At 63.5% G+C, this 23,643-nt stretch overlaps 1 protein-coding gene across 1 annotated transcript; it reads right to left on the reverse strand.

The window, feature by feature from the left end:
- Positions 1-40: 40 nt before the first annotated feature.
- SLC66A2 (solute carrier family 66 member 2) lies at positions 41-22,944 on the reverse strand. Its single transcript, XM_054164317.1, has 5 exons — positions 22,687-22,944; positions 16,133-16,266; positions 13,167-13,220; positions 1,508-1,724; positions 41-1,060 (listed from the first exon to the last, which is right to left on the reverse strand). Exons 1-5 carry the CDS (start codon positions 22,887-22,889, stop codon positions 853-855), a joined length of 816 nt encoding a protein of 271 aa, XP_054020292.1. The 5' UTR covers positions 22,890-22,944; the 3' UTR covers positions 41-852.
- Between the last annotated feature and the right edge of the window lie 699 nt (positions 22,945-23,643).

Raw genomic sequence — 23,643 nt, forward strand, 5'->3', positions numbered from 1 at the left:
CCCCCAACCTGGCTCCTGCCCTGTCACACAGTGTGCCATGGCCCTCAGCCCCAGCAGACCAAACTTTGGCTCCAGCACTTTCCCTTCCCTCCTGAGCTGCTCTGTGGCTCTCCCTCTGAGAGCAGCAGCTGGCAACACACAGCTTTGTGAGGGACACCCTGTGCCCAGCTCTGTCCTGGCACAGCTGCAGGAGCAGAGCTGCTGCCCGAGCCCACTGCCCCACAGCACCAGGCAGGTCACCTGCAGCCTCCTGCTGCTGGCTGAGGGCTCCCCTGGCTGTGCCTGCTCTGAGCATGGCTCCAGCACCCTCCACACTGCCCCCACCATGCTGTGTCACCTGCCACACCGTGGGAGCTCTCCTGCCCCCCCCCAGCACCCTGCTGCTCCACACTGCCTGTGCCTGGCCCATCCCTGGCTGCTCAGCTCTGCAGGGCCTCCCACCCTCACCTTCCTGCCCAGCAGACACCCCCCTAGGGGACCAAAGATCCTGCAGCTGCTTCTGCCCTGCCCCTGGCTGCCAGCAGATGCCCCCCAGCCTTCCTGCCAAGACACAGCCCTCAGGTGGTGCAGAGGGGACGAGTGCCAGACCCCTTGCTGTGCTGTGGCACTCCTGAGGAGCACTAAGCCCAGAGGCCATCCGGCCCTTGGGAGTCACTGCACACACCTGTGGGTGCTAAGGCTTTGGGTGTAGATGCAGGGATAAGGGAGGTGCCCACCCCACACAACGCAGTTCTGAGGTGCCACCACCTCCCCAGCTGGAGGTGCAGCCAGGCTCCAGTCCTCGCTCCCAGCTCTGCACACAGCAGAGCAGGACCTGCCCTGGCTGACCCCACGGCAGCCTGAGCTGTGGCCTCACAGGGCCTTGGTGCTGGCTGGGTGTGTGGGGTGGGACACAGGCTTCTGAGGGTAGGAGCTGTACAGGTAGACCTGCAGCAGGATGGCCATGTCCACAAGCACCTGCAGCAGCCCACAGATGGAGAACTGGAAAGGGGCCTGGTTCAGGATGAAGTAAACAGTCTTGAAGGTGTCCCCACTGGTCCACATCAGCACCATCTTGACACTGCGGAGCAGAAGGGAAGAGCTTGAGCTAGACAAGAGGCTGGGGACACCCAGCAGGGCACCAAGCCAGAGCTGAAAGGCTGCCAGGACCCCCAGCAGCAGCCCCACCCCAGCCCTGATCCTGAGCTCCCCCCCCCCCCAGCCCTGATCTCCCCCACCCCAGCCCTGATCCTGAGCTCCCCTCCCCCAGCCCTGATCCTGAGCTCCCCCACCCCAGCCCTGATCCTGAGCCCCCCCCACCCCAGCCCTGATCCTGAGCTCCCCTCCCCCAGCCCTGGTCCTGATCTCCCCCACCCCAGCCCTGATCCTGAGCTCCCCTCCCCCAGCCCTGGTCCTGATCTCCCCCACCCCAGCCCTGATCCTGAGCCCCCCTCCCCCAGCCCCGTGCGTGGGGCCGGCAGAGGCTGCCGGGGCGGGGCGGGGCGGGGCGGGGCGGGGCGGGGCGCACCTCATGCCGTCGGTGGAGCTGTTGCGGTAGTTGCGGTAGAGCTGCGGCAGCCCCAGCAGGGCCTCGCTGAAGACGGCGGTGAAGCCCAGGAGCTCGACGAAGAGCGGGGAGTCCAGGCAGAGGTAGGTGAGGGACCCTGCCAGCCCCCCGAAGCTCAGCAGGCACTGCAGGTAGTCTGCAAACCGGCTCCAGTGCCAGAAGTGACGCAGGTCCATGTCTGCAACACAGCGCCGGCACCCCCGCCTCCAGGAGCCGCAGCTGCAGCCTGCAGCCCCTCCCTGCCGCGGCCCCTCCCTGCCGCGGCCCCTCCCTCCTGCGGCCCCTCCCTGCCGCGGCCCCTCCCTCCTGCGGCCCCTCCCTGCCGCGGCCCCTCCCTGCTGCAGCCCCTCCCTGCCGCGGCCCCTCCCTCCTGCGGCCCCTCCCTGCCGCGGCCCCTCCCTCCTGCGGCCCCTCCCTGCTGCAGCCCCTCCCTGCCGCGGCCCCTCCCTGCCGCGGCCCCTCCCTCCTGCGGCCCCTCCCTGCTGCGGCCCCTCCCTGCTGCAGCCCCTCCCTGCCACGGCCCCTCCCTGCAGCCCCTCCCTGCCGCAGCCCCTCCCTGCCGCGGCCCCTCCCTGCTGCGGCCCCTCCCTGCCGCGGCCCCTCCCTCCTGCGGCCCCTCCCTGCCGCGGCCCCTCCCTGCTGCAGCCCCTCCCTGCCGCGGCCCCTCCCTGCTGCGGCCCCTCCCTGCTGCAGCCCCTCCCTGCCGCGGCCCCTCCCTGCCACGGCCCCTCCCTGCCGCGGCCCCTCCCTGCTGCAGCCCCTCCCTGCCGCAGCCCCTCCCTGCTGCAGCCCCTCCCTGCCGCGGCCCCTCCCTGCTGCAGCCCCTCCCTGCCACAGCCCCTCCCTGCCGCGGCCCCTCCCTCCTGCGGCCCCTCCCTCCTGCGGCCCCTCCCTGCCGCGGCCCCTCCCTCCTGCAGCCCCTTCCTGCCGCGGCCCCTCCCTGCCGCGGCCCCTCCCTCCTGCAGCCCCTCCCTGCCGCAGCCCCTCCCTGCCGCGGCCCCTCCCTGCAGCCCCTCCCTGCAGCCCCTCCCTGCCGCGGCCAGGGGCTGCTCAGGGTGGAAGGAGGCACTGGGAAGCACGAGGGGGCACTGTCAGCCTTGGGAGGTAGCAGAACACCAGGAGAAGGCTGAAGATGAAACCCAGACAACTCCATCTGCCAACGAAAGCCTTTGGGAAGCATCCCGGGGGTGCTCCACGAGCAACCAGACAAAGCCTCACAAGCTACCAAGGCACCAGGGGTGAAGCGCCCCGGAGGTGCCTGCAGCACCACAGCACAAGCAGCACCTGGCCAGAGCCTGCCAGCACCACGCAGCAAGGTCCCTGAGCCTGCTGGGAGGCAGCCGAGGCCCCGGCAGTGACGAGAAGCCACTGAGCACCTTCTGCCTGAGAGCCTCATTTCCAAGGGCAGAGGTGAGGAAACCCTCCCAGGGCCTCAGCTGCAGCAGCAGAGCCTTGAGGCTCTCTTGAGCTCCAAGTGGTGCTGCTGAGTCTCCACTCCCCCACCCAGGGCCGTAGTGAAGGCCAACCAGGCTTCCACAGGCCCCTAAAGGAAAATGAAATGCACAGGAGGAGTTGCAAGACCAGGACCAAACCCAGGGCTGTGACCCTGCAGAGCTCTCTGCAGCAGCTGCAGCCACAACTGCCCCCAAGAGAACAGCCAGAGGACAGCAGGCAGTGCCCAGGGCTGTGCCAGCTGGGGTGCAGGGCAGAACACAGCTCCGAATGCATCACTCACACTGGGGGTGGGGGTGGCTTACACCCCCAGCAGACATCAGCCCTCTTCTGACAGGACCAACGCAGAGCCTGACACCAAACACCTCCCAGGCTGCCAGGTCACACCTGCCCCTCCCTGCTGCAGGGGGGAGGCAGTGCCTGCACAGCTCCCTGCAGCCACCAGCTCCTCATCCTGCCCAAAGCCAGCCAGGAGCTCATGGCCCTGAACAGCTGCAGCAGCTCCCACGGTGCCTGCCAGGCACCGAGCTCCTGGGCTGCAGAGAGAGGTTCTGCAGCTCACCACCCAAGCCTGAGCTCCTGGGCTGCCCTGCACCAGCTGCAGAGAGAGGTTCTGCAGCTCACCACCCAAGCCTGAGCTCCCTAACCTGCCCACTTGAGACAAGGTCTCCCTTTGATGGATGAGAGGTGTGTTGCAGGATCCCTTGGGTGCTGCAGGACCCCATGGGTGCTGGCAGAGGAGCAGCTTGCTGGGAGCTTCATGCACTGAGTGGAGGCAGCCTGCATGGGCTGAGGCTGAAGAAAGCTGAGCTGAAGCCCCCCCCAGCAGGCAGACTGTGTGTCAGGCCCCAGGAATGCCAAGCAGGCAGAGGCAGCATCGCAGGGCCATGGTTAGGGGCAGGCAGGCCCCGACAGGAGCAGCAGCTGGAGGGGCTGCTGTGGGACGGGAGCCAAGTGACACAGAGGAGCTCACAGCATCAGCTTCCATCTGGGGGTGACACAAGAGTCCAGGCAGCCTCCTTATTTATAGCGAAGCAGCATTTCAGCCCTGCCAGCCCCTGCAGGGAAAGTGAAGCAAGGCCTCTGCCATCCCAGCAATGACTGACCCAGCTCTCAGCTTCCCCTGCCGCTGATGCTGCGCCCTGACCTCGCCAATTCTGCACCCACCTGCCGGCCCTGCACCCACCCCTGCCTCAGTCTGCACCATCCCAGCTCCCAGTTAGCTTGGTTTGGTTCCTCCTCCTGCTGGAGGCCAGAGAAGAGCTCCCAGTCCCCGTGCCCTGTCTCTGGACTTGGCACAGTTTGCCCCTGAGCCCTCTGTGTAGCTTCATTTCATCACCCTGAAGAGCAGCAGCTACCAAGCTGCACTGAGTCTGAAGGTCTTGCCCCTGAGCCCCCAACCCCCAGTGCCCTGTGCAGCTGGCAGCATGGGTGAGCCACAGTGCCACTGCTGAGCACAGCTCCAGCCCAGGGCAGACAAAACCAGACCCAGGCCCCAGCCCCTCAGAGCAGACCACAGCTACCTAAAGCCACCACACTGGCCTGACCTTCACATCCCCTGCACTCTCCAGGCCCTCTTGGAGAACCTGGAGCTCCCTGCCTGCCCCAGGCTGCCCCTGCCCCAGGCTGTGCTGCCCCAGGCTGTCCCTGCCCCAGGCTGTGCTGCCCCAGGCTGCCCTGCCCCAGGCTGCCCCTGCCCCAGGCTGCCCCTGCCCCAGGCTGTGCTGCCCCAGGCTGCCCCTGCCCCAGGCTGCCCTGCCCCAGGCTGCCCCTGCCCCATGCTGCCCTGCCCCATGCTGCCCTGCCCCAGGCTGTGCTGCCCCAGGCTGCCCTGCCCCAGGCTGCCCCTGCCCCAGGCTGCCCTGCCCCAGGCTGCCCCTGCCCCAGGCTGCCCTGCCCCAGGCTGCCCCTGCCCCAGGCTGCCCCTGCCCCAGGCTGTGCTGCCCCAGGCTGCCCCTGCCCCAGGCTGTGCTGCCCCAGGCTGTGCTGCCCCAGGCTGCCCCTGCCCCTGGCTGCCCCTGCCCCGGCTGCCCCTGCCCCATGCTGCCCTGCCCCATGCTGCCCCTGCCCCAGGCTGTGCTGCCCCAGGCTGTGCTGCCCCAGGCTGCCCCTGCCCCAGGCTGCCCCTGCCCCAGGCTGCCCTGCCCCATGCTGCCCTGCCCCAGGCTGCCCTGCCCCAGGCTGCCCCTGCCCCAGGCTGCCCCTGCCCCAGGCTGTGCTGCCCCAGGCTGCCCCTGCCCCATGCTGCCCCTGCCCCAGGCTGCGCTGCCCCAGGCTGCCCCTGCCCCTGGCTGCCCCTGCCCCATGCTGCCCTGCCCCATGCTGCCCTGCCCCAGGCTGCCCCTGCCCCAGGCTGCGCTGCCCCAGGCTGCCCCTGCCCCATGCTGCCCTGCCCCAGGCTGCCCCTGCCCCATGCTGCCCTGCCCCATGCTGCCCTGCCCCAGGCTGCCCCTGCCCCATGCTGCCCTGCCCCAGGCTGCCCCTGCCCCAGGCTGCGCTGCCCCAGGCTGCCCCTGCCCCTGGCTGCCCCTGCCCCATGCTGCCCTGCCCCAGGCTGCCCCTGCCCCTGGCTGCCCCTGCCCCTGGCTGCCCTGCCCCATGCTGCCCTGCCCCAGGCTGCCCCTGCCCCATGCTGCCCCTGCCCCTGGCTGCCCCTGCCCCATGCTGCCCTGCCCCTGGCTGCCCCTGCCCCATGCTGCCCTGCCCCAGGCTGCCCCTGCCCCAGGCTGCGCTGCCCCAGGCTGCCCCTGCCCCATGCTGCCCCTGCCCCTGGCTGCCCCTGCCCCATGCTGCCCTGCCCCAGGCTGCCCCTGCCCCATGCTGCCCTGCCCCATGCTGCCCTGCCCCAGGCTGCCCCTGCCCCAGGCTGCCCCTGCCCCATGCTGCCCTGCCCCATGCTGCCCTGCCCCAGGCTGCCCCTGCCCCATGCTGCCCTGCCCCAGGCTGCCCCTGCCCCAGGCTGCGCTGCCCCAGGCTGCCCCTGCCCCATGCTGCCCTGCCCCAGGCTGCCCCTGCCCCATGCTGCCCTGCCCCATGCTGCCCTGCCCCAGGCTGCCCCTGCCCCATGCTGCCCTGCCCCAGGCTGCCCCTGCCCCAGGCTGCGCTGCCCCAGGCTGCCCCTGCCCCTGGCTGCCCCTGCCCCTGGCTGCCCTGCCCCATGCTGCCCTGCCCCAGGCTGCCCCTGCCCCATGCTGCCCTGCCCCAGGCTGCCCCTGCCCCATGCTGCCCTGCCCCAGGCTGCCCCTGCCCCAGGCTGCCCCTGCCCCATGCTGCCCTGCCCCATGCTGCCCCTGCCCCAGGCTGCCCCTGCCCCAGACTGCCCCTGCCCCAGGCTGCCCCTGCCCCAGACTGCCCCTGCCCCAGGCTGCCCCTGCCCCTGGCTGCCCCTGCCCCAGGCTGCCCCTGCCCCTGGCTGCCCCTGCCCCTGGCTGCCCTGCCCCATGCTGCCCTGCCCCAGGCTGCCCCTGCCCCAGGCTGCCCCTGCCCCATGCTGCCCTGCCCCATGCTGCCCCTGCCCCAGGCTGCCCCTGCCCCTGGCTGCCCCTGCCCCATGCTGCCCTGCCCCATGCTGCCCCTGCCCCAGGCTGCCCCTGCCCCTGGCTGCCCTGCCCCATGCTGCCCCTGCCCCAGGCTGCCCCTGCCCCATGCTGCCCTGCCCCATGCTGCCCCTGCCCCTGGCTGCCCCTGCCCCATGCTGCCCCTGCCCCATGCTGCCCTGCCCCAGGCTGCCCCTGCCCCATGCTGCCCCTGCCCCTGGCTGCCCCTGCCCCATGCTGCCCTGCCCCTGGCTGCCCCTGCCCCATGCTGCCCTGCCCCAGGCTGCCCCTGCCCCATGCTGCCCCTGCCCCTGGCTGCCCCTGCCCCATGCTGCCCCTGCCCCTGGCTGCCCCTGCCCCATGCTGCCCTGCCCCTGGCTGCCCCTGCCCCAGGCTGCCCCTGCCCCTGGCTGCCCTGCCCCATGCTGCCCCTGCCCCAGGCTGCCCCTGCCCCATGCTGCCCTGCCCCATGCTGCCCCTGCCCCATGCTGCCCTGCCCCATGCTGCCCCTGCCCCTGGCTGCCCCTGCCCCAGGCTGCCCCTGCCCCAGACTGCCCCTGCCCCAGGCTGCCCCTGCCCCATGCTGCCCTGCCCCATGCTGCCCCTGCCCCTGGCTGCCCCTGCCCCATGCTGCCCTGCCCCAGACTGCCCCTGCCCCAGACTGCCCCTGCCCCATGCTGCCCCTGCCCCTGGCTGCCCCTGCCCCAGGCTGCCCCTGCCCCAGACTGCCCCTGCCCCAGGCTGCCCCTGCCCCAGGCTGCCCCTGCCCCATGCTGCCCTGCCCCTGGCTGCCCCTGCCCCATGCTGCCCTGCCCCATGCTGCCCTGCCCCATGCTGCCCCTGCCCCAGGCTGCCCCTGCCCCAGACTGCCCCTGCCCCAGGCTGCCCCTGCCCCAGACTGCCCCTGCCCCAGGCTGCCCCTGCCCCAGGCTGCCTTTGCTTGCGGCTGGGCTTGCGGCTGGGCTTGCGGCTCAGGAGCGCCCTCCTGTGGCCGGATGCCGTCAGCGCTCCGCACTCCGCAATCGCCGCTCGCCGGGGATCGCCGCAGCCACCACCGGGAGCCTGGCCAGCAATACCCCTGTGCCACACGGCTCCCCCAGCGCCCCAAGGTCCCTCTGGTACCGCACGGTTCCTCTGGTGACCCACAGCTGCCCCGGTGCCCCATGGCTCATGCCAAGCTGCACACCCACCTCTAAACCCACAGGAGAGTATCCTGAGAGGGGAAACCTCAGTGCTCAGCAAGAGCTCAAAGGTGGGGGCAAGAGGCTAGGGCCAGACTCTTGTCAGTGGACAAGGAGCAGCGGGCACAAACTGGGAGCCAGGAGGCCTCACTTGAGCATAAAGAGGAAACTCTTTGGTGTGAGGCTGCTGGAGGCTGGAGCAGGCTGCCCAGAGTGGCTGTGGAGTCTCCGGCTCTGGAGAGCTTCCAACCACCCCTGGATGTGCTCTGGGTGCCCTGCCCTGGGTGCCCCTGCGGTAGCAGGGGGCTGGGCTGGATGCTATGAAGGTCCCTTCCACCCCCCACCAGCCTGTGCTTCTGTGACCAACAGTTTTAAAACGAGGTAGCCCCCAAAGCCTAAAATCACCTCCAGGGTCCTTGCCAGATGATGCCCCGAGGGCGTCAAGAGAGGGGGCAGGAACTGAAGGTGTGAGTTATGGCTAACTCCTTCTGTAAGCCAAAAAGCAAAGTCCAAGGCTGAGCCACAGGGCAAGCTCTAGACACAGCTGCAGAGGAGGAAGGGAAGCCCTTATCTACCACAGGTGGCCTTCAAAATGTTCAAACATCTGCTTGGGAAAAACAGACCACAGCCAAGCAGCTGTGCCTGCCCCTCCACCCTCGGCAGCTCCCAAGGCTGCAGCCTCCCTGGGGCACAGCCTTGCTGGGTTTGCTCCTCCAGCACCCCCGGGGCTCAACACAAGCACCTGGGAAAGCTGCGGTTTAGTGGAGCTCAGGACACTTCTGCTCTCAAACATCCCCAATCAAGGGACAACAAAGAAACCAACCCCCAGCAAATCCTCCCTCGGCCTCCGGGGGCCAAGGCAGCTTTGAGCCAGCGAGGCAGGGGGAGTGTGAGGCTGGTCTGAGACCACCCAGCAGAGCACCCAACCCACCCCAGGAGTGTGAGGCTGTCCTGGTGCCCAGGGACCATTCCATCCACCTCACACTGCTGGGCAAGTCTAAACTGCAAGTAAGATTTATTAACCAGAGAGCTCAGGCGCAGGCCAGCTGGGCTGAGCGGGGTGGTGCTTTCTCCTGCAAGCCTCAGGGCTTGCAGCTATCAAACTACTGAGCAAGTGGCTTTTGAACACACAAACCCCAACCAACAAAACCAAAGCCCAAGCAAACAAATAACAGTATGTAAAAGAAAACCAAACAGGAGAGAACTGTGGCAGGAGCAAAAGGCCACAGACTCAGTGACTTATTTCTGTTTAACTTTAACTACCTGAAGCACTTCCAAACCACCCACTCAGCCCTCACCAGGGGCACACAGAGCTGCTGCCAGCCCAGGCACTGCACACCAAGCACTGAGCACCACTAAAAGCCAACAGGAGCACAGGCAGGACTGCCCCGAGGTGGCATCCATGGGTTAGTGTCACAAGCCAGTGAGGAGGGCTACAAACCAGGATGGCAGCAAACAGGAGAACAAACAGGGTGAGAGGCCAGGAAAGAGAACAGTTCTGCAAAGACACAAGGAGCTGTGCAAAGACAAAAGGAAAAGCTGCTGTGCAAACACTGCAGGCAGGCAGGCAGGCAGCAAAAGCTGCTGGCTTGGCTTCTACATCTGAGAGGGGAGATCAGGATGAGCCCTGAGGAACCTCTGAGCCTCCAGCCAGTGCTTCCCCAAGGTGAAGCTCATCTAACTTCAAAGCAAGTGACCAGCACAGGGCTAAAGCTGCCTGTCCAGGCTGGAACAATTCCTCTTCCTCCAGCAAGTTAGAGAGCACAGAACCAGCTCTGAAGGGGGAGACTCTCAGCTTGGAGAGCACAGAACCAGCTCTGAAGGGGGAAGCTCTCAGCTTGGAGAGCACAGAACCAGCTCTGAAGGGGGAGACTCTCAGCTTAGAGCACAGAACCAGCTCTGAAGGGGGAGACTCTCAGCTTGGAGAGCACAGAACCAGCTCTGAAGGGGGAAGCTCTCAGCTTAGAGCACAGAACCAGCTCTGAAGGGGGAAGCTCTCAGCTTAGAGCACAGAACCAGCTCTGAAGGGGGAGAAGCTCTCAGCTTAGAGCACAGAATCAGCTCTGAAGGGGGAGAAGCTCTCAGCTTAGAGCACAGAATCAGCTCTGAAGGGGGAAGCTCTCAGCTTAGAGCACAGAACCAGCTCTGAAGGGGGAGAAGCTCTCAGCTTAGAGCACAGAATCAGCTCTGAAGGGGGAAGCTCTCAGCTTAGAGCACAGAACCAGCTCTGAAGGGGGAGACTCTCAGCTTGGAGAGCACAGAACCAGCTCTGAAGGGGGAAGCTCTCAGCTTAGAGCACAGAACCAGCTCTAAAGGGGGAGACTCTCAGCTTGGAGAGCACAGAACCAGCTCTAAAGGGGGAAGCTCTCAGCTTAGAGCACAGAACCAGCTCTGAAGGGGGAGAAGCTCTCAGCTTAGAGCACAGAATCAGCTCTGAAGGGGGAGAAGCTCTCAGCTTAGAGCACAGAATCAGCTCTGAAGGGGGAAGCTCTCAGCTTGGAGAGCACAGAACCAGCTCTGAAGGGGGAGACTCTCAGCTTGGAGAGCACAGAACCAGCTCTGAAGGGGGAAGCTCTCAGCTTAGAGCACAGAACCAGCTCTAAAAGGGGAGAAGCTCTCAGCTAAGAGCACAGAACCAGCTCTAAAGGGGGAGACTCTCAGCTTGGAGAGCACAGAACCAGCTCTGAAGGGGGAAGCTCTCAGCTTAGAGCACAGAACCAGCTCTGAAGGGGGAGAAGCTCTCAGCTTAGAGCACAGAACCAGCTCTGAAGGGGGAAGCTCTCAGCTTGGAGAGCACAGAACCAGCTCTGAAGGGGGAAGCTCTCAGCTTAGAGCACAGAACCAGCTCTGAAGGGGGAGAAGCTCTCAGCTTAGAGCACAGAACCAGCTCTGAAGGGGGAAGCTCTCAGCTTGGAGAGCACAGAACCAGCTCTGAAGGGGGAAGCTCTCAGCTTAGAGCACAGAACCAGCTCTGAAGGGGGAGACTCTCAGCTTGGAGAGCACAGAACCAGCTCTGAAGGGGGAGACTCTCAGCTTAGAGCACAGAACCAGCTCTGAAGGGGGAGAAGCTCTCAGCTTAGAGCACAGAACCAGCTCTAAAGGGGGAGACTCTCAGCTTGGAGAGCACAGAACCAGCTCTGAAGGGGGAGACTCTCAGCTTGGAGAGCACAGAACCAGCTCTGAAGGGGGAGACTCTCAGCTTGGAGAGCACACAACCAGCTCTGAAGGGGGAGACTCTCAGCTTAGAGCACAGAACCAGCTCTAAAGGGGGAGACTCTCAGCTTGGAGAGCACAGAACCAGCTCTGAAGGGGGAGACTCTCAGCTTAGAGCACAGAACCAGCTCTGAAGGGGGAGACTCTCAGCTTGGAGAGCACAGAACCAGCTCTGAAGAGGGAAGCTCTCAGCTTAGAGCACAGAACCAGCTCTGAAGGGGGAAGCTCTCAGCTTAGAGCACAGAACCAGCTCTAAAGGGGGAGACTCTCAGCTTGGAGAGCACAGAACCAGCTCTGAAGGGGGAGACTCTCAGCTTAGAGCACAGAACCAGCTCTGAAGGGGGAAGCTCTCAGCTTAGAGCACAGAACCAGCTCTAAAGGGGGAGACTCTCAGCTTGGAGAGCACAGAACCAGCTCTGAAGAGGGAAGCTCTCAGCTTAGAGCACAGAACCAGCTCTGAAGGGGGAAGCTCTCAGCTTAGAGCACAGAACCAGCTCTAAAGGGGGAGACTCTCAGCTTGGAGAGCACAGAACCAGCTCTAAAGGGGGAGACTCTCAGCTTGGAGAGCACAGAACCAGCTCTAAAGGGGGAGACTCTCAGCTTAGAGCACAGAATCAGCTCTGAAGGGGGAGAAGCTCTCAGCTTAGAGCACAGAACCAGCTCTGAAGGGGGAGAAGCTCTCAGCTTAGAGCACAGAACCAGCTCTGAAGGGGGAAGCTCTCAGCTTGGAGAGCACAGAACCAGCTCTGAAGGGGGAAGCTCTCAGCTTAGAGCACAGAACCAGCTCTAAAGGGGGAGACTCTCAGCTTGGAGAGCACAGAACCAGCTCTAAAGGGGGAGACTCTCAGCTTAGAGCACAGAACCAGCTCTAAAGGGGGAGACTCTCAGCTTAGAGCACAGAACCAGCTCTGAAGGGGGAAGCTCTCAGCTTAGAGCACAGAATCAGCTCTGAAGGGGGAGAAGCTCTCAGCTTAGAGCACAGAACCAGCTCTAAAGGGGGAAGCTCTCAGCTTAGAGCACAGAACCAGCTCTAAAGGGGGAGACTCTCAGCTTAGAGCACAGAACCAGCTCTGAAGGGGGAAGCTCTCAGCTTAGAGCACAGAACCAGCTCTGAAGGGGGAGACTCTCAGCTTAGAGCACAGAACCAGCTCTAAAGGGGGAAGCTCTCAGCTTAGAGCACAGAACCAGCTCTAAAGGGGGAGACTCTCAGCTTGGAGAGCACAGAACCAGCTCTAAAGGGGGAGACTCTCAGCTTAGAGCACAGAATCAGCTCTGAAGGGGGAGAAGCTCTCAGCTTAGAGCACAGAACCAGCTCTGAAGGGGGAGAAGCTCTCAGCTTAGAGCACAGAACCAGCTCTAAAGGGGGAAGCTCTCAGCTTAGAGCACAGAACCAGCTCTAAAGGGGGAAGCTCTCAGCTTAGAGCACAGAAGCAGCTCTAAAGGGGGAGACTCTCAGCTTAGAGCACAGAACCAGCTCTAAAGGGGGAGACTCTCAGCTTGGAGAGCACAGAACCAGCTCTGAAGGGGGAGAAGCTCTCAGCTTAGAGCACAGAACCAGCTCTAAAGGGGGAGACTCTCAGCTTGGAGAGCACAGAACCAGCTCTAAAGGGGGAGACTCTCAGCTTGGAGAGCACAGAACCAGTTCTGAAGGGGGAAGCTCTCAGCTTAGAGCACAGAACCAGCTCTGAAGGGAGAAGCTCTCAGCTGCAGCACATCTGCCTCCCAGGCCACTGTTTGAGGCTGTCCTGGTGAGGGCTCATAGCAAGCAGAGCTGTCCCCATTGTGCCTGGCCATCAGGTCCTGTGGGCACTTCCCCATCCTGCATTCTGGAGAGTGCTGAAAGAGTCTCCTGTCCCTTGCAGTCTCCTCCAGAGTCAGGGCTGGAAGAGGAGGGGTAGGAGCCTGCACAGGTGGCCCCTGCTGCCCCTGCCATGTTTTGCTGGTCTGGCCTGCAGAAGGAGGAAGGCAGACAGCCCTGGGCCACACAAGGAAGGGAATTCAGCTGCCTCCCAAGCCTGAGCAAGAGCTGCAAGCATGTTTCCCCTGGTGAAAAGCTAAAAGGAGGAGTGGGACATTCAAAGCAAATATTACCAGTGAGAACCATGCAGCAGGGCTTATTCTGCCCAGGAAGGGCCATGCCAGCACTCCCCAGCCATGCAAGGGTCACCCAGAGCAGCCAAGCAGGGCAGGGGCAGCTGAGAGGCAGGGCCATGCAGCGTGGCGGTGCACAGTACATACCCAGATAGGACCTCCTGGGTGCTGCTTTCACCTCTTCATCCTTACTGTCTGCAGCTACAGAGAGAAACAGGTGAGGAGAAACAGGCAAAGGCAGGAGAGACAGACAGACAGGGGGTTAGGCCAGCAGTGGGGCTGTCAGTCACACCTGGCAGGCAGTCAGTCCACCCCTGGGGCTGGCAGGCAGTCAGTCCATCCAGCTCTGCTCACACCACAGCCCAGCCAGGACATGACAGCAGGTTTAGTCTGCAAGCTGTCTGTCAGGCTACCCCCCAGGGTGTTAAGAGAGGGCTGAGGGGCAGCACTCAGGGCAGCACTCACTCAGAGCAGCCTCAGTGCTGTCTCCCTGCAGAGCCCAGTGGAGTCCCTGGGGGCAGGGATGAAGCAGCCTTGCTGGAGAGCCTGCCCAGGCTCACAGGGCACCAGCTGCCACCTCAGCCAGGTCCAGGTGTGCAGAGATGGAGCTGCAACCCCAGAGCCAGCCAGGACCAGGTGCCTCCTGTGCACAGTGCTGCTCTGCAACAACTGCCCAAAGCCTGAGCTTAAGCCAGGCCTATGCAGAAGGAGAGAGCAGACCCTGGCTGCAACCATGCTGCCTGCTGAGGCTCTCCGGTCTGTTCCTCCTCTGCCAGCTGCACACCACCTCTGCTGCAGGGTGCCCAGCCCAGAGCTCCCCATGGGCTCAGGCTGCTGTGAGAATGTCCAGGCTGGCAGCAGGGCAGGACAACCAGCAGCTGGAAGGGAGTGACCAGAGGCAAAGATCTTCCTATGCCAGCACCAGAGCCCTCCTGCTGCAGGGGCTGGGCACTGCCAACAGGCACTGCCCAGTGCTCTGCAGTGCACTGCACACAGCCAGGCAGCTCAGCACCTCTCACAGAGTCCTGGGCACCTGTTGAGGGGAGATGGAAGGCTTTTTGGGGGGGTCCTTGTCTGCCCAGGAACACACAAACTGCTCAGGCCTGCCTCTGCTGCCAGCACTCACCAGATCCCAGCTGTGCCTGTGAGCACCTGGCCACAGCCTGCCCTTGCTGCTGCAGGCATGGCACAGGCACACAGCACTGCCAGGGCTGGAAGGGACCTCGAGGACCACTCAGTCCCAGCCCCCTGCCATGGGCAGGGACACCTCACACCACAGCAGGTTGCTCGCAGCCACCTCCAGCCTGGCTGCAAACATCTCCAGGCAGGAGGCTTCCACCACCTCCCTGGGCAGCCTGTGCCAGGCTCTCACATCTTGCTCTCCAGCATGGCAGCTCCCCCAAGCCATGCCCCAGAACTGCCACAACACCACACCACAAAAGAGCCAAACCTGGGTCTGTAAGGAGCAAACCACCACTGCACCTCCAGCCTCTGTCCTGAGCCAGCAGCACAGCACTGGGCAGTGACTAAGGACAGCTGTGGTCACTTCCCCAGGGCTGCAGCCTGCACTGAAGCAGTTACAGAGGTGTTGAAGAGAGGATGAAAGGCAGGGAGGGGCAAATGCTTCCATACTGATTTCAGGGAGACCTCCTGCAGTTCCAGCCCTGTGATCATCAGCAGTGCTGCTGTGCCCCTTGCCCTGGGGCAGGGCTCATCAGGACCCAGCTGCTCCCCCCTCCAGCAGGCTGTGAGGGAGCCAAGTGAGCAGAGCTTGCCTGGAGCAGCACAGAACAGCAGGGCCGGGCGAGGTGCAGCACTGGGGCTGTCCAAGCCCTGCTCCTGCTCCTGAAGGGAGCTCTGCACACAGCTGGGCTTGCTGACAGCCAGCCAGGGGCAGAGGGGAGGCTTTGGCTCTTCCCGGAGCGTGGGGGAGGCTGCAAGCCTTGGATGGGAACAAGGGAGGGCCACAGGCAGGTCAGATCAACCTCTCCAGCTGAACACAGGGCTGGGGGTCAGCAGGAGGGGCAGAGGACAGAGTGGAGGCCTGAGGAGGCTCCCTGAGCTGCTAGGGGACAGTCTGATGGTGCTCTGGGAGCTGTCAGGCACAGCTGTCTGCAGGAGGCTACAGACTGAACTGCACAGCCTCCCTCTTTGCCCAGACACCAGCCAGGGAGCCTGCAGAGCACTGGGGCAAAGCTGCTCTGGAGTAACTGTGCAGTAGCAGAACTGCCCTCAGAGAGGGCAAATAGAGAAACCTTTCTGCCACTTCTCACCCCCCTGGCACAGAAAGCAGTGGAGGCAGAAAGCAGACATGCCCCTCCAAAGGCTTCCTGAGCCTTAACTGCTGCTGGACCTGTCTGGAAGTGGTTTTCCACCCTGCCAGGCTAACAGCCCTGAGAACACAGCAGCTCCTGGCTGGGAGCTGGAGGAAACTCCTCTGCCACAGGAGCTCACCTGACAGCCCCAAGGCACAGGGGGTGCAGGCAGCTTCCTTAGCTAGGAACTAAGGACCCTCCTGCACAGCAGCAGCTGCTGCCTGCGGAGGGTGGCTGTGGGTATCTGCTGTGGTCACCGGGGAGGGGGCATGGGAAGGGAACAGATGGAGAGCCTGAAGCCCATTGACTGCAGTTATCAATGCCTAAAGATCAACTAACCACCAACATGAGTGAGAAAGGTCCCTAAGTGCCAGCCAAGGCCACGGCAAAGCCTGAGGCAAGGGCAGACAAAAGGCTCACAGCACCTCCTGCCCTGAGAGGCAGCAGCTCAGCAGGCAGAGCTGAGCCCTGTGTGACAGCAGGGCACAGGCACACCCCAGCCTGGCACAGGCCACATCCCAGCCTGGCACAGGGCACAGCTGCACAGAATCTCCTCTGCTGCACAAGAACCTCAGACCCTGTGGCCCAGCAGAAGGGCACAGGGAGCAGGCTGCACGCACAGGACTGGGGAGAGCTCTGCCCTGGGCTCCGCCAAGAGTCAGCTGAAAGGAAACCTCCACAGCTTTACCTGGGAGAGAAGTGAAGGAGGAAGGAGGGAGGAGGGAGCCTGGCTGGCAGCTCAGGCAGGGCTGGTGCCCCCATGCAGCTGCCAGCCCTGCCCAGGGCCCTGGCACTGACCTGCAAAGCAGCGGCGCTTGGCGCTGAGCTCGTTGGCCACCCGCACCTCGGTGCACAGCTTCAGCATCAGCAGCATGGTGATGATCATGATGATGCTCTGCCACAGCAGGGGGGCCTCGAAGTGCCTGCCAAACCTGCAACAGAGGGCACAGGGTGATGCTCTGCCACAGCAGGGGGGCCTCGAGGTGCCAGCCAAACCTGCACAGAGGGCACAGCTGCAGTACCTCCCGGGGGCAGGCAGCCTGTGGGGCCACCCCCAGCCCTGGGGCACCTGCAGGGGCAAACCCCAGCAGGGATGAAGAGAAGGCTCCCAGGAGACCTTCTTACAGCCTTCTAGGATCTGAAGGGGGCTCCAAGAAAGCTGGGGAGGGACTTTGTAGGGTGTTGGGCAGGGATAGGACTGGGGGGGGATGGAGCAAAACTAGAAGTGGGGAGATTGAGATTGGATGTGAGGAAGAAGTTGTTGCCCATGAGGGTGGTGAGAGCCTGGCACAGGCTGCCCAGGGAGGTGGTGGAAGCCTCCTGCCTGGAGGTGTTTGCAGCCAGGCTGGAGGTGGCTGTGAGCAACCTGCTGTGGTGTGAGGTGTCCCTGCCCGTGGCAGGGGGTTGGGACTGGCTGAGCCTTGGGGTCCCTTCCAGCCCTGGCAGTGCTGTGGTTCTATCTCCTTCGTGGTCTACCTCAGGACATCTGAGTGACCTCCTCCAGGTGACCCTGGCAGGGATCTTGGACTCCATCACCTCCAGAGGCCCCCTGCCAAGCCCTGGCATGCTGTGCCAGGCCAGGGCCACAGGACATACTGCCCAGTCCATCAGCTTGTGCCCAGTTTGGCCCAGAGCTGGGAGGTCCCAAAGATGTGGGAAGCCAGCACACAGAATTTGTCCTCTCCTGCCCTCCCCTCCTGGGCACAGCTCGCTGGGGAAGTTTTCCCAGCAGGAGTGGTCAGGGATTGGAATGTGCTGCCCAGGGAGGTGGTGCAGTCACCACCCCTGGCTGTGTTCCAGGGTGGTCTGGATGTGGTGCTTGGGGCTGTGGTTTAGGGCTGAGCCTTGCAGAGCAGGGTTCTGGGTTGGCCTTGGTGGTCCTGAGGGTCTCCAACCTGAGTGTTGATTCTGTGACTCCTGGGTTCCCCCTGCATGTTCCACAGAGAGCTGAGGTGGGGCTGTGGCACACCCTGCCTGATGGGGGTGCAGAAGGCTCTGCCAGGTGCCCAGGGCATCAACCACCCACAGGCTGGCATCAGCTGGGACCTGGCACACAGGAGAAGGGGACCCTGCCGTGAACTCCTCCTCCTGCAGTCCTTGCTGAGAGCTCAGCACCCAGCTAAGGACAAGCAGAGGAGCACCCAGGGCCTGCTCAGCACTGCCCCAGGCACCAGCAGCAGCCACTGGAGGACAAGCCCCTTCCTGACCTCCCTCTCCCTCCTGCTGATGGATTATGGTGGCCCAGTGAGAGCCATGGCACAGCACACTCGGGGGGCACTGTGAGGGAGCAAGGAGGAACAGAGCTGTGGCATGGAGAGCCAGGCAGAGAGAATGCACTCTGGAGAGGGCTTTCCCCGCACCAGGAGGGGATGCAGGGAGCAGGACACAGCCCATGGCCCATGCCCAGGATCCCAAAGATCTTTCAGCCCCTGCTGCCCACTGGCAGGAGCCCATGGCAGGGGCTTGGAACTGGATGATCTTCAAGGTCCCTTCCAACCCAACCCATTCCATGTCTCTATGAACTACCACTGCAGACCCTGTCCCCCCTCAAAACTGGGGGAAAAGAAGTGAAACAAAACTCTCAGCAGCCAGGAAGGGTAAGGTGGAACTTCTGCAGCTCTCAGGAGCTCCAAAGAGCTCCCAGCACCTCCAGAAGCTCTCCAGAGCCCTCCAGCCAAGGGCAACAGAGGTCACACCACACAGCCTGCTCCTGCCAGAGGTGCAGCTGAAGGGGAGGAGAGGCTCAGGTCCCATCAGCATCTCAGCAGCCTCAGCAGGGCTCAGGGTGCTGGAGGCAGCAGCAGTGACTGCTCAAGACACAGCAAGGGCTAATTAGTCATTAAGGAGAGCTGTAATCCCCTGCTCTGCCCTAATCCCCTGGCACTGCTCCTGCTGCTCCAGCCTGGGCCTTTTCCCCACTGCCAGTGGTGCACAGGGCAAGCACAAGAGGTTTGCTTTGCTCTGCTCCTGAGAGGTCTCTGAGGAGCAGCTGAGTGCTGGTGGTGCAAGCAGACCACCCCCACCCCAACCACGCTGCCCCCTCGTGCTCCTGGACCCCTGAGATGGTTCACCCCAGCTTGAGCATCCTCCAGTGAGAGGCACAGGGATGCCAGCTTGTATGAGCAGCCTGGGCTCAGAGCAGGAGAATTCCACACCAGGACTGGCTCCTGAGCTTTCCTCTTGCATCACACCACACCAGGGCCAGGCTGGAGGGGGCCTGGAGCAGCCTGGGCTAGTGGGAGGTGTTCCTGCCCATTCCAGGGCAAGTGGAACTGGATGAGCTTGAAGGTTCCTCCCAGCCCAGCCCAGCCCAAGCCCCTCTCTGGCTCTGTGATTCCATGGCACAGATGAGGCCTGCCCAGGGTCACTTTTCTCTTCTTTGGACTTCTCTCATCTGTTTAAAAGGCAAAAATAAAGCAAGGGGGAGAGAGGGAACACTCACAAGGAAGTTGCTGTGCATTTCCACTCCCAACCCAGCACACAACTCTCCCCCACCTCCTAGGTCCTGTCCCTGACCATGGCCATGCAAAGCTACTCAGCTGGGAGGCTGCAGGCCAGAGCAACCAAGGACCTGTGCCCACCTTGGGCACTGGTGAGCTCCAGGGCCAAGCTGCTTCAGTACAGCCCAGGAGAGCCTGGGCAGGTGATTCACCACCTGAAGGTTCAAGCACAGTAAGGCTTGGGGTGTCCCTCAGCACCAGTGCCAGAAGCCAGAGCCAGTCCTGGCAGGTCCCACAAAATGCCAGCTAAGAGGAATGGTACTGAGGTGACCTGCTGGAAATGCAGAGGGCATCGGTGCTGCTGGGAGGTGCTTTGAAGCATGCCAGGCATCTCCACGGGCACCAGAATGCCAGGGAGGCTGGCACTGCCTGCCCCTCCTTTCCCACAGCACCAACCTGCTCCAGGCTGAGCAGGTCAGAAGGTGCACCGTGCCCTGTGAGGTGTACAGAAGGCCAAAGGAGCAGCTGATGCCCACCACACAGCATGAGCAGCAGCCACCCTGGCAGCCCAAAGCAGCCCTGAGACGTTTCATGGACTGCCAACAGCAGATCAGCAGCAGGCATGGAGCTAACTGGGCACCAGGGCCAGGCCCAGCACAAAGCCTGCCTCACATCCTGGCAGACAGAGCCCCATTGTCTGCAGCCCTCAGCACAGGCTTCTCTGCTCTCCCAAAACACATTTTTGCCCCCAGTGCTCCTCCCAGGGGCCAAGGACTCCACAGAGTCAGCACAAGGCTGCCCAGCACAGCTTGCACTGCCTCTGCAGCAGGGGTGCAGCGTGGAGCCATGCCCCCTGCTGCCACCCGCAGCCTTCACTCCTGGAGACCTCTTCCACTGCTGCCTCGCCAGGCTCTGGCATGCAGCTCTCTGCTGGAGCAGGGCAAGGCCAGGCACACCTGAGGGAAAGCAAAGCCTCTGCCTCTGAAGAGGACATGTTAAGACACTGGCTCAGAGGAGCAGGAAAACGTCCTTGGTGGGTGAGGTGCTGCTGTCCCCAGCAGCCAGCAGCTCTCTGGGTGCACCCTGAAACCAAGGGACAGGACAGGGAGGAAAGGCTCTGCACTGAGCCTCCACGCCTTCAGAGATGGCTCAACTCCTCCTGGCTGGGAGGAAGAGGAAGAGTGGCAGCAGGGAGCTGCAGACAGGTTTGGTAGCCTTGATGTCAGCTGCTGCTGTCACGGAGCCACAGCTCAGCCCCAGCTGCTGACACACCAGGCACGTGGAGCAGAGCAGGGATCAAATCCTGCTGGGAGGGGAGAGGAAAGGTCAAACCTCACCCACTGCAAGGCCAGACCTCAAAAAGCAAACAGAAAACCTGGGGGGTAACCAGGTACAGCTCTGGGAACCTCTGGAACCTGCCCCTTCACTGGCAGGAATAAAGGGATCCACAGATGGGAAAAGGAAGGGAATGGATTCAGAGCTGGGAGAGTAAGGGGGAAAAATCAGCAGTAGGAAAATTAAGGGAAGGAATTCAAGCTAGGAATGAAAAGGGAATCAGTTGACAAGTAGGGAAATGAAAGAGGATCAGCTCACAAGTGGGAAGTAAGGGAATTCCCAGCCAGCAAAAACCAAGGAAATTAATTCACAGCTAGGGATTAAGGGAATGAGTTCACAGCAAGGAAGAACCAAGGGGAGTGCCCCCAGAGCTGAGGTGCCCAAGGTCTAGCAGAGCAGAAGGAGGTTTCAGAAATGCCTTTGGAGCTAACCCTGAACCTCCTCCAGACACAGCCTGAGCCTGAGCCTGCCCCAGCCACAGCCTGGGGAGCAGCACAACCCTTCTGCCAAGCACAGCTTGCAGGGATCTCAGCACTGCTTCTGGATCAGAGATTGCTCAGGAGGGATGAACCTGGCACAAATCACAGCCCCAGCAACCAGGGATAATGAAAGGGAACTAAACCCAGCCGAGAGCAGCAGCTCTGTGTCAGAGGAGCTGTCCGCAGAGATGGCTCAAGGTCAGGGCTGCCCTGATGAAGGGAAGGAGCAACCTCAGCTCCTGGCATCCTGGCAGCCACCCTGGGGCAAGCTGTTGGGGGCCAGCACAAGCATGGGACAGATCATTTACTGCATCTGCAGCAAAATAACCCAAACATGCCAGCTGCTCCCACAAGCACTACAGACAGAGCTGCACCGGTGCGGAGTGCTGTGGCCCAGCTCCGGGTGACACCAAGCAGCTCACAGGAGAGATGAGCTGCCAGGCTGCTCGGGGGGCACCTTTCAAACACCCTCACACACATCACAGGCTCCTGCTCCATCTTCCTGCTACCATCCATGCACCCAGGCATGCTATCCAGCCCCCAAAATACTCTCATGTCCCACTGGAGTGGATGAAGAACTACCAGGAATCAAAACACTCTCTTGGGGAACACAGAATCGCCACTGTGCAGATCCTCTTTGCCTTTGTGTTCAGCAGAGCCCAGAAGGAGAGAGCCTGGTGTTAACTACAACACCTCTGCCCCTCATGGGGTGCCCCAGGCACACCTCTGCCCCTGGTGAGGTCATCCTGTACCACCACCCCTGAGCTCCAACATGCCCAGAGCCCACACACAGCTGGTATGTGGCAGGGAGTGGCTCAAATCCCATCGGGAATGCCCTGATCCTGCCAACACGGCTGCAGTCTCTCCCTGCTGGAGTGTGGCAGAGCCTGGAGCACTGCCACAGAGGGCAGCTCCTCCTCACTCCCAGTGACTGCTCTGCTCTGCTCATCTCTCACACAGGCACTGAGATGCTGCTGGTTTGCGCTCATCTCTCACACAGGCACCACAAATCGACTCGGCCTTGCCTCCTGTCCCAGTTGCACTAACCCAGGTGCCCCAGGCCCTACCAGCAGCTCCCCTGGCTGCAGAGCCTCTGTCCCCTTCACCTGCCTGCAGTCACTTCCCAGCTCTCCAACTGCCAGCCCCAGCTCTTCTCCTCCCCTGCCCCTGCCAGCTCCACCACTTCCCTTCTGCTCTCCCTCCCACAATCTCCTCCTACTTCAGGAGTCAGCTTTGAAAGCAAAACGGAAACCAAGCCAGGATACAGCCCATCAAGGACCGGTTCTTTGTGGCACCCGAAGCAGCCTTTTGTCGTTAAAATGCTCTCAGAGTAACTGCTCTTAGTTGCAGGCATTTCCCAGACTGCCTCCTCTCTGGTGCTGTAAGAATTTATCAGGAGTAGAAGTGAATGCAATTCGCCCACCCCCCAGGTACATTTCCTTTGTCCAGCAGCACAGGACCTAAGCATGGACACAGACTGGATTTGAAATGTTGACAGTGCTGCTGAGAACAGGAGGAATTTGCTTTAGAGGGCTGCCCACCTTCTGCCTGCTTACCCAAGGCACAGCCTTGGCATCGGTAGCTGTGCAGGGAGCTCTAGAACCACCTATGGGGCTCAGACTCCCTAGGAAGCCAGCTGGCATCCCAGGAAAGTGCACTAGGACAAGGGGTGATGGTTTGAACTCAAACAGGGAGATTTAGACTGGAAAAAAGGCATCTGTTACACGGAGCGTGGGGAGAGCCTGGGCCAGGCTGCCCAAAGAGGTGGCAGATGCCCCAGCCCGGGCACCCCTGCAGGTCAGGGCAACACACGCAGTCAGCAAGCAAACAGGCCGGACAGAGCAAACCTCTCTTTATCGACCGGATCAGAAGTGGCCTCCCGGCACAGCAGGGCACCGGCAGCCAGAGCTGGCAGGGCTGGCAGCGTTTACCGCTGCGGATTCACCCAGCGCTGCCAGCCAGCGTTCAGCTCTCGGGCCGGAGGAAAACGCCAGCAAGCAGCAAATGCCCTCGGGTATCCCAGCGCACAGCCCCACGGCTGGCGGCGCGGCCCCGGGCGGCCCCACACAGCCCCACGGTCCGGGCGGCGCCCACTCACCAGAAGAGGATGCGCAGGATGTTGGCCACCAGCAGCACCAGGCAGACGTAGGTGGAGAAGCCGTCGGCGTTCTGCGTGCGGCGGATCTGCCGGTACTGCGGGATGTAGGGCACCACGCCGCCGAACACCATGGCCCCCGCCGCGCCCCAGGCCGCCAGCTGCTGCACCGGCACCAGCGGCCCCGCCGCGCCGCTCGCCTCCATGGCGGGGGCCGGCGGGGACCTCGCCCCGGGTCCGCTCACGCCGGGCGGCCGCCGTCCGCCGAGTTTCAGTCGCGCAGGGGCTGCCGCTCGCGATGCAGCGCCGCGGCCTCTCGCCCAGGGCCGGGACCTGCCGAGGGGACGGGGCGGGAGTGAGCCCGGCGCCGCTCCGCCCCGCTCCGCCCGCCGGCATCCCCGCCCCGGCATCCCCGCCCCGGCCACCGGCTCGCTGCGCCGGGGGGGCTCCGCCAGCCGCGCCCCGCTGCGATCAGCGGGAACGCGAGCGCCCGGCGCGGTCTGTCCCTCCGTCCGTCCCCCCGTCCCCCTGCCCTCCCGTCCGCCGCTGCCTCCCCACCTGCTCCCCGGGCTCCGCCGGCCGCCATCCCGCTCCGCACGCCGCGCCCGGGGGCGGTCGGCAGCGGCAGGCTCCGGCCCGGCCGTGACGCCACAGTGAGCGCCGCAGCTCCGCCAATGGCGGCCGGGGCCGCCCGGACGGCAGGCGGACGGCAGGCAGGCAGCGGCGGACGGCAGGCAGGCAGCGGCCGGACCCCGCCGCGGGGCTTTGGGAACCGGATCCCTGCCGCAGCCCGCGGCCGTGCTGCAGCCCCCGGCCCTGCCGCGGGGCTTTGGGAGCCAGATCCCTGCCGCGGTCCCCGGAGGCCGCCCGCGGGCACTGGCGAGGTGGCACCGATGAACGCCGCGGGGCTGTATCTGTACAGGGGCCCGGGGGCTCCGAGGACACCCAGGCCAGCAGCAG

This window comes from Dryobates pubescens, chromosome 9 (genome assembly GCF_014839835.1).
Source record: "Dryobates pubescens isolate bDryPub1 chromosome 9, bDryPub1.pri, whole genome shotgun sequence".
Lineage (NCBI taxonomy): Eukaryota > Metazoa > Chordata > Aves > Piciformes > Picidae > Dryobates > Dryobates pubescens.

What these genes read in the sequence shown, in the direction of transcription:
- SLC66A2 (XM_054164317.1), bottom strand. Translation starts at nt 22,889, where the DNA reads ATGGAGGCGAGCGGCGCGGCGGGGCCGCTGGTGCCGGTGCAGCAGCTG. An exon ending in ACCCAGGAGGTCCTATCTGG is followed by an intron (nt 1,725 to 13,166) that starts GTATGTACTGTG and finishes GCTGTGTTGCAG; the next exon opens with ACATGGACCTGCGTCACTTC. An exon ending in AGCTCCACCGACGGCATGAG is followed by an intron (nt 1,061 to 1,507) that starts GTGCGCCCCGCC and finishes TCTGCTCCGCAG; the next exon opens with TGTCAAGATGGTGCTGATGT.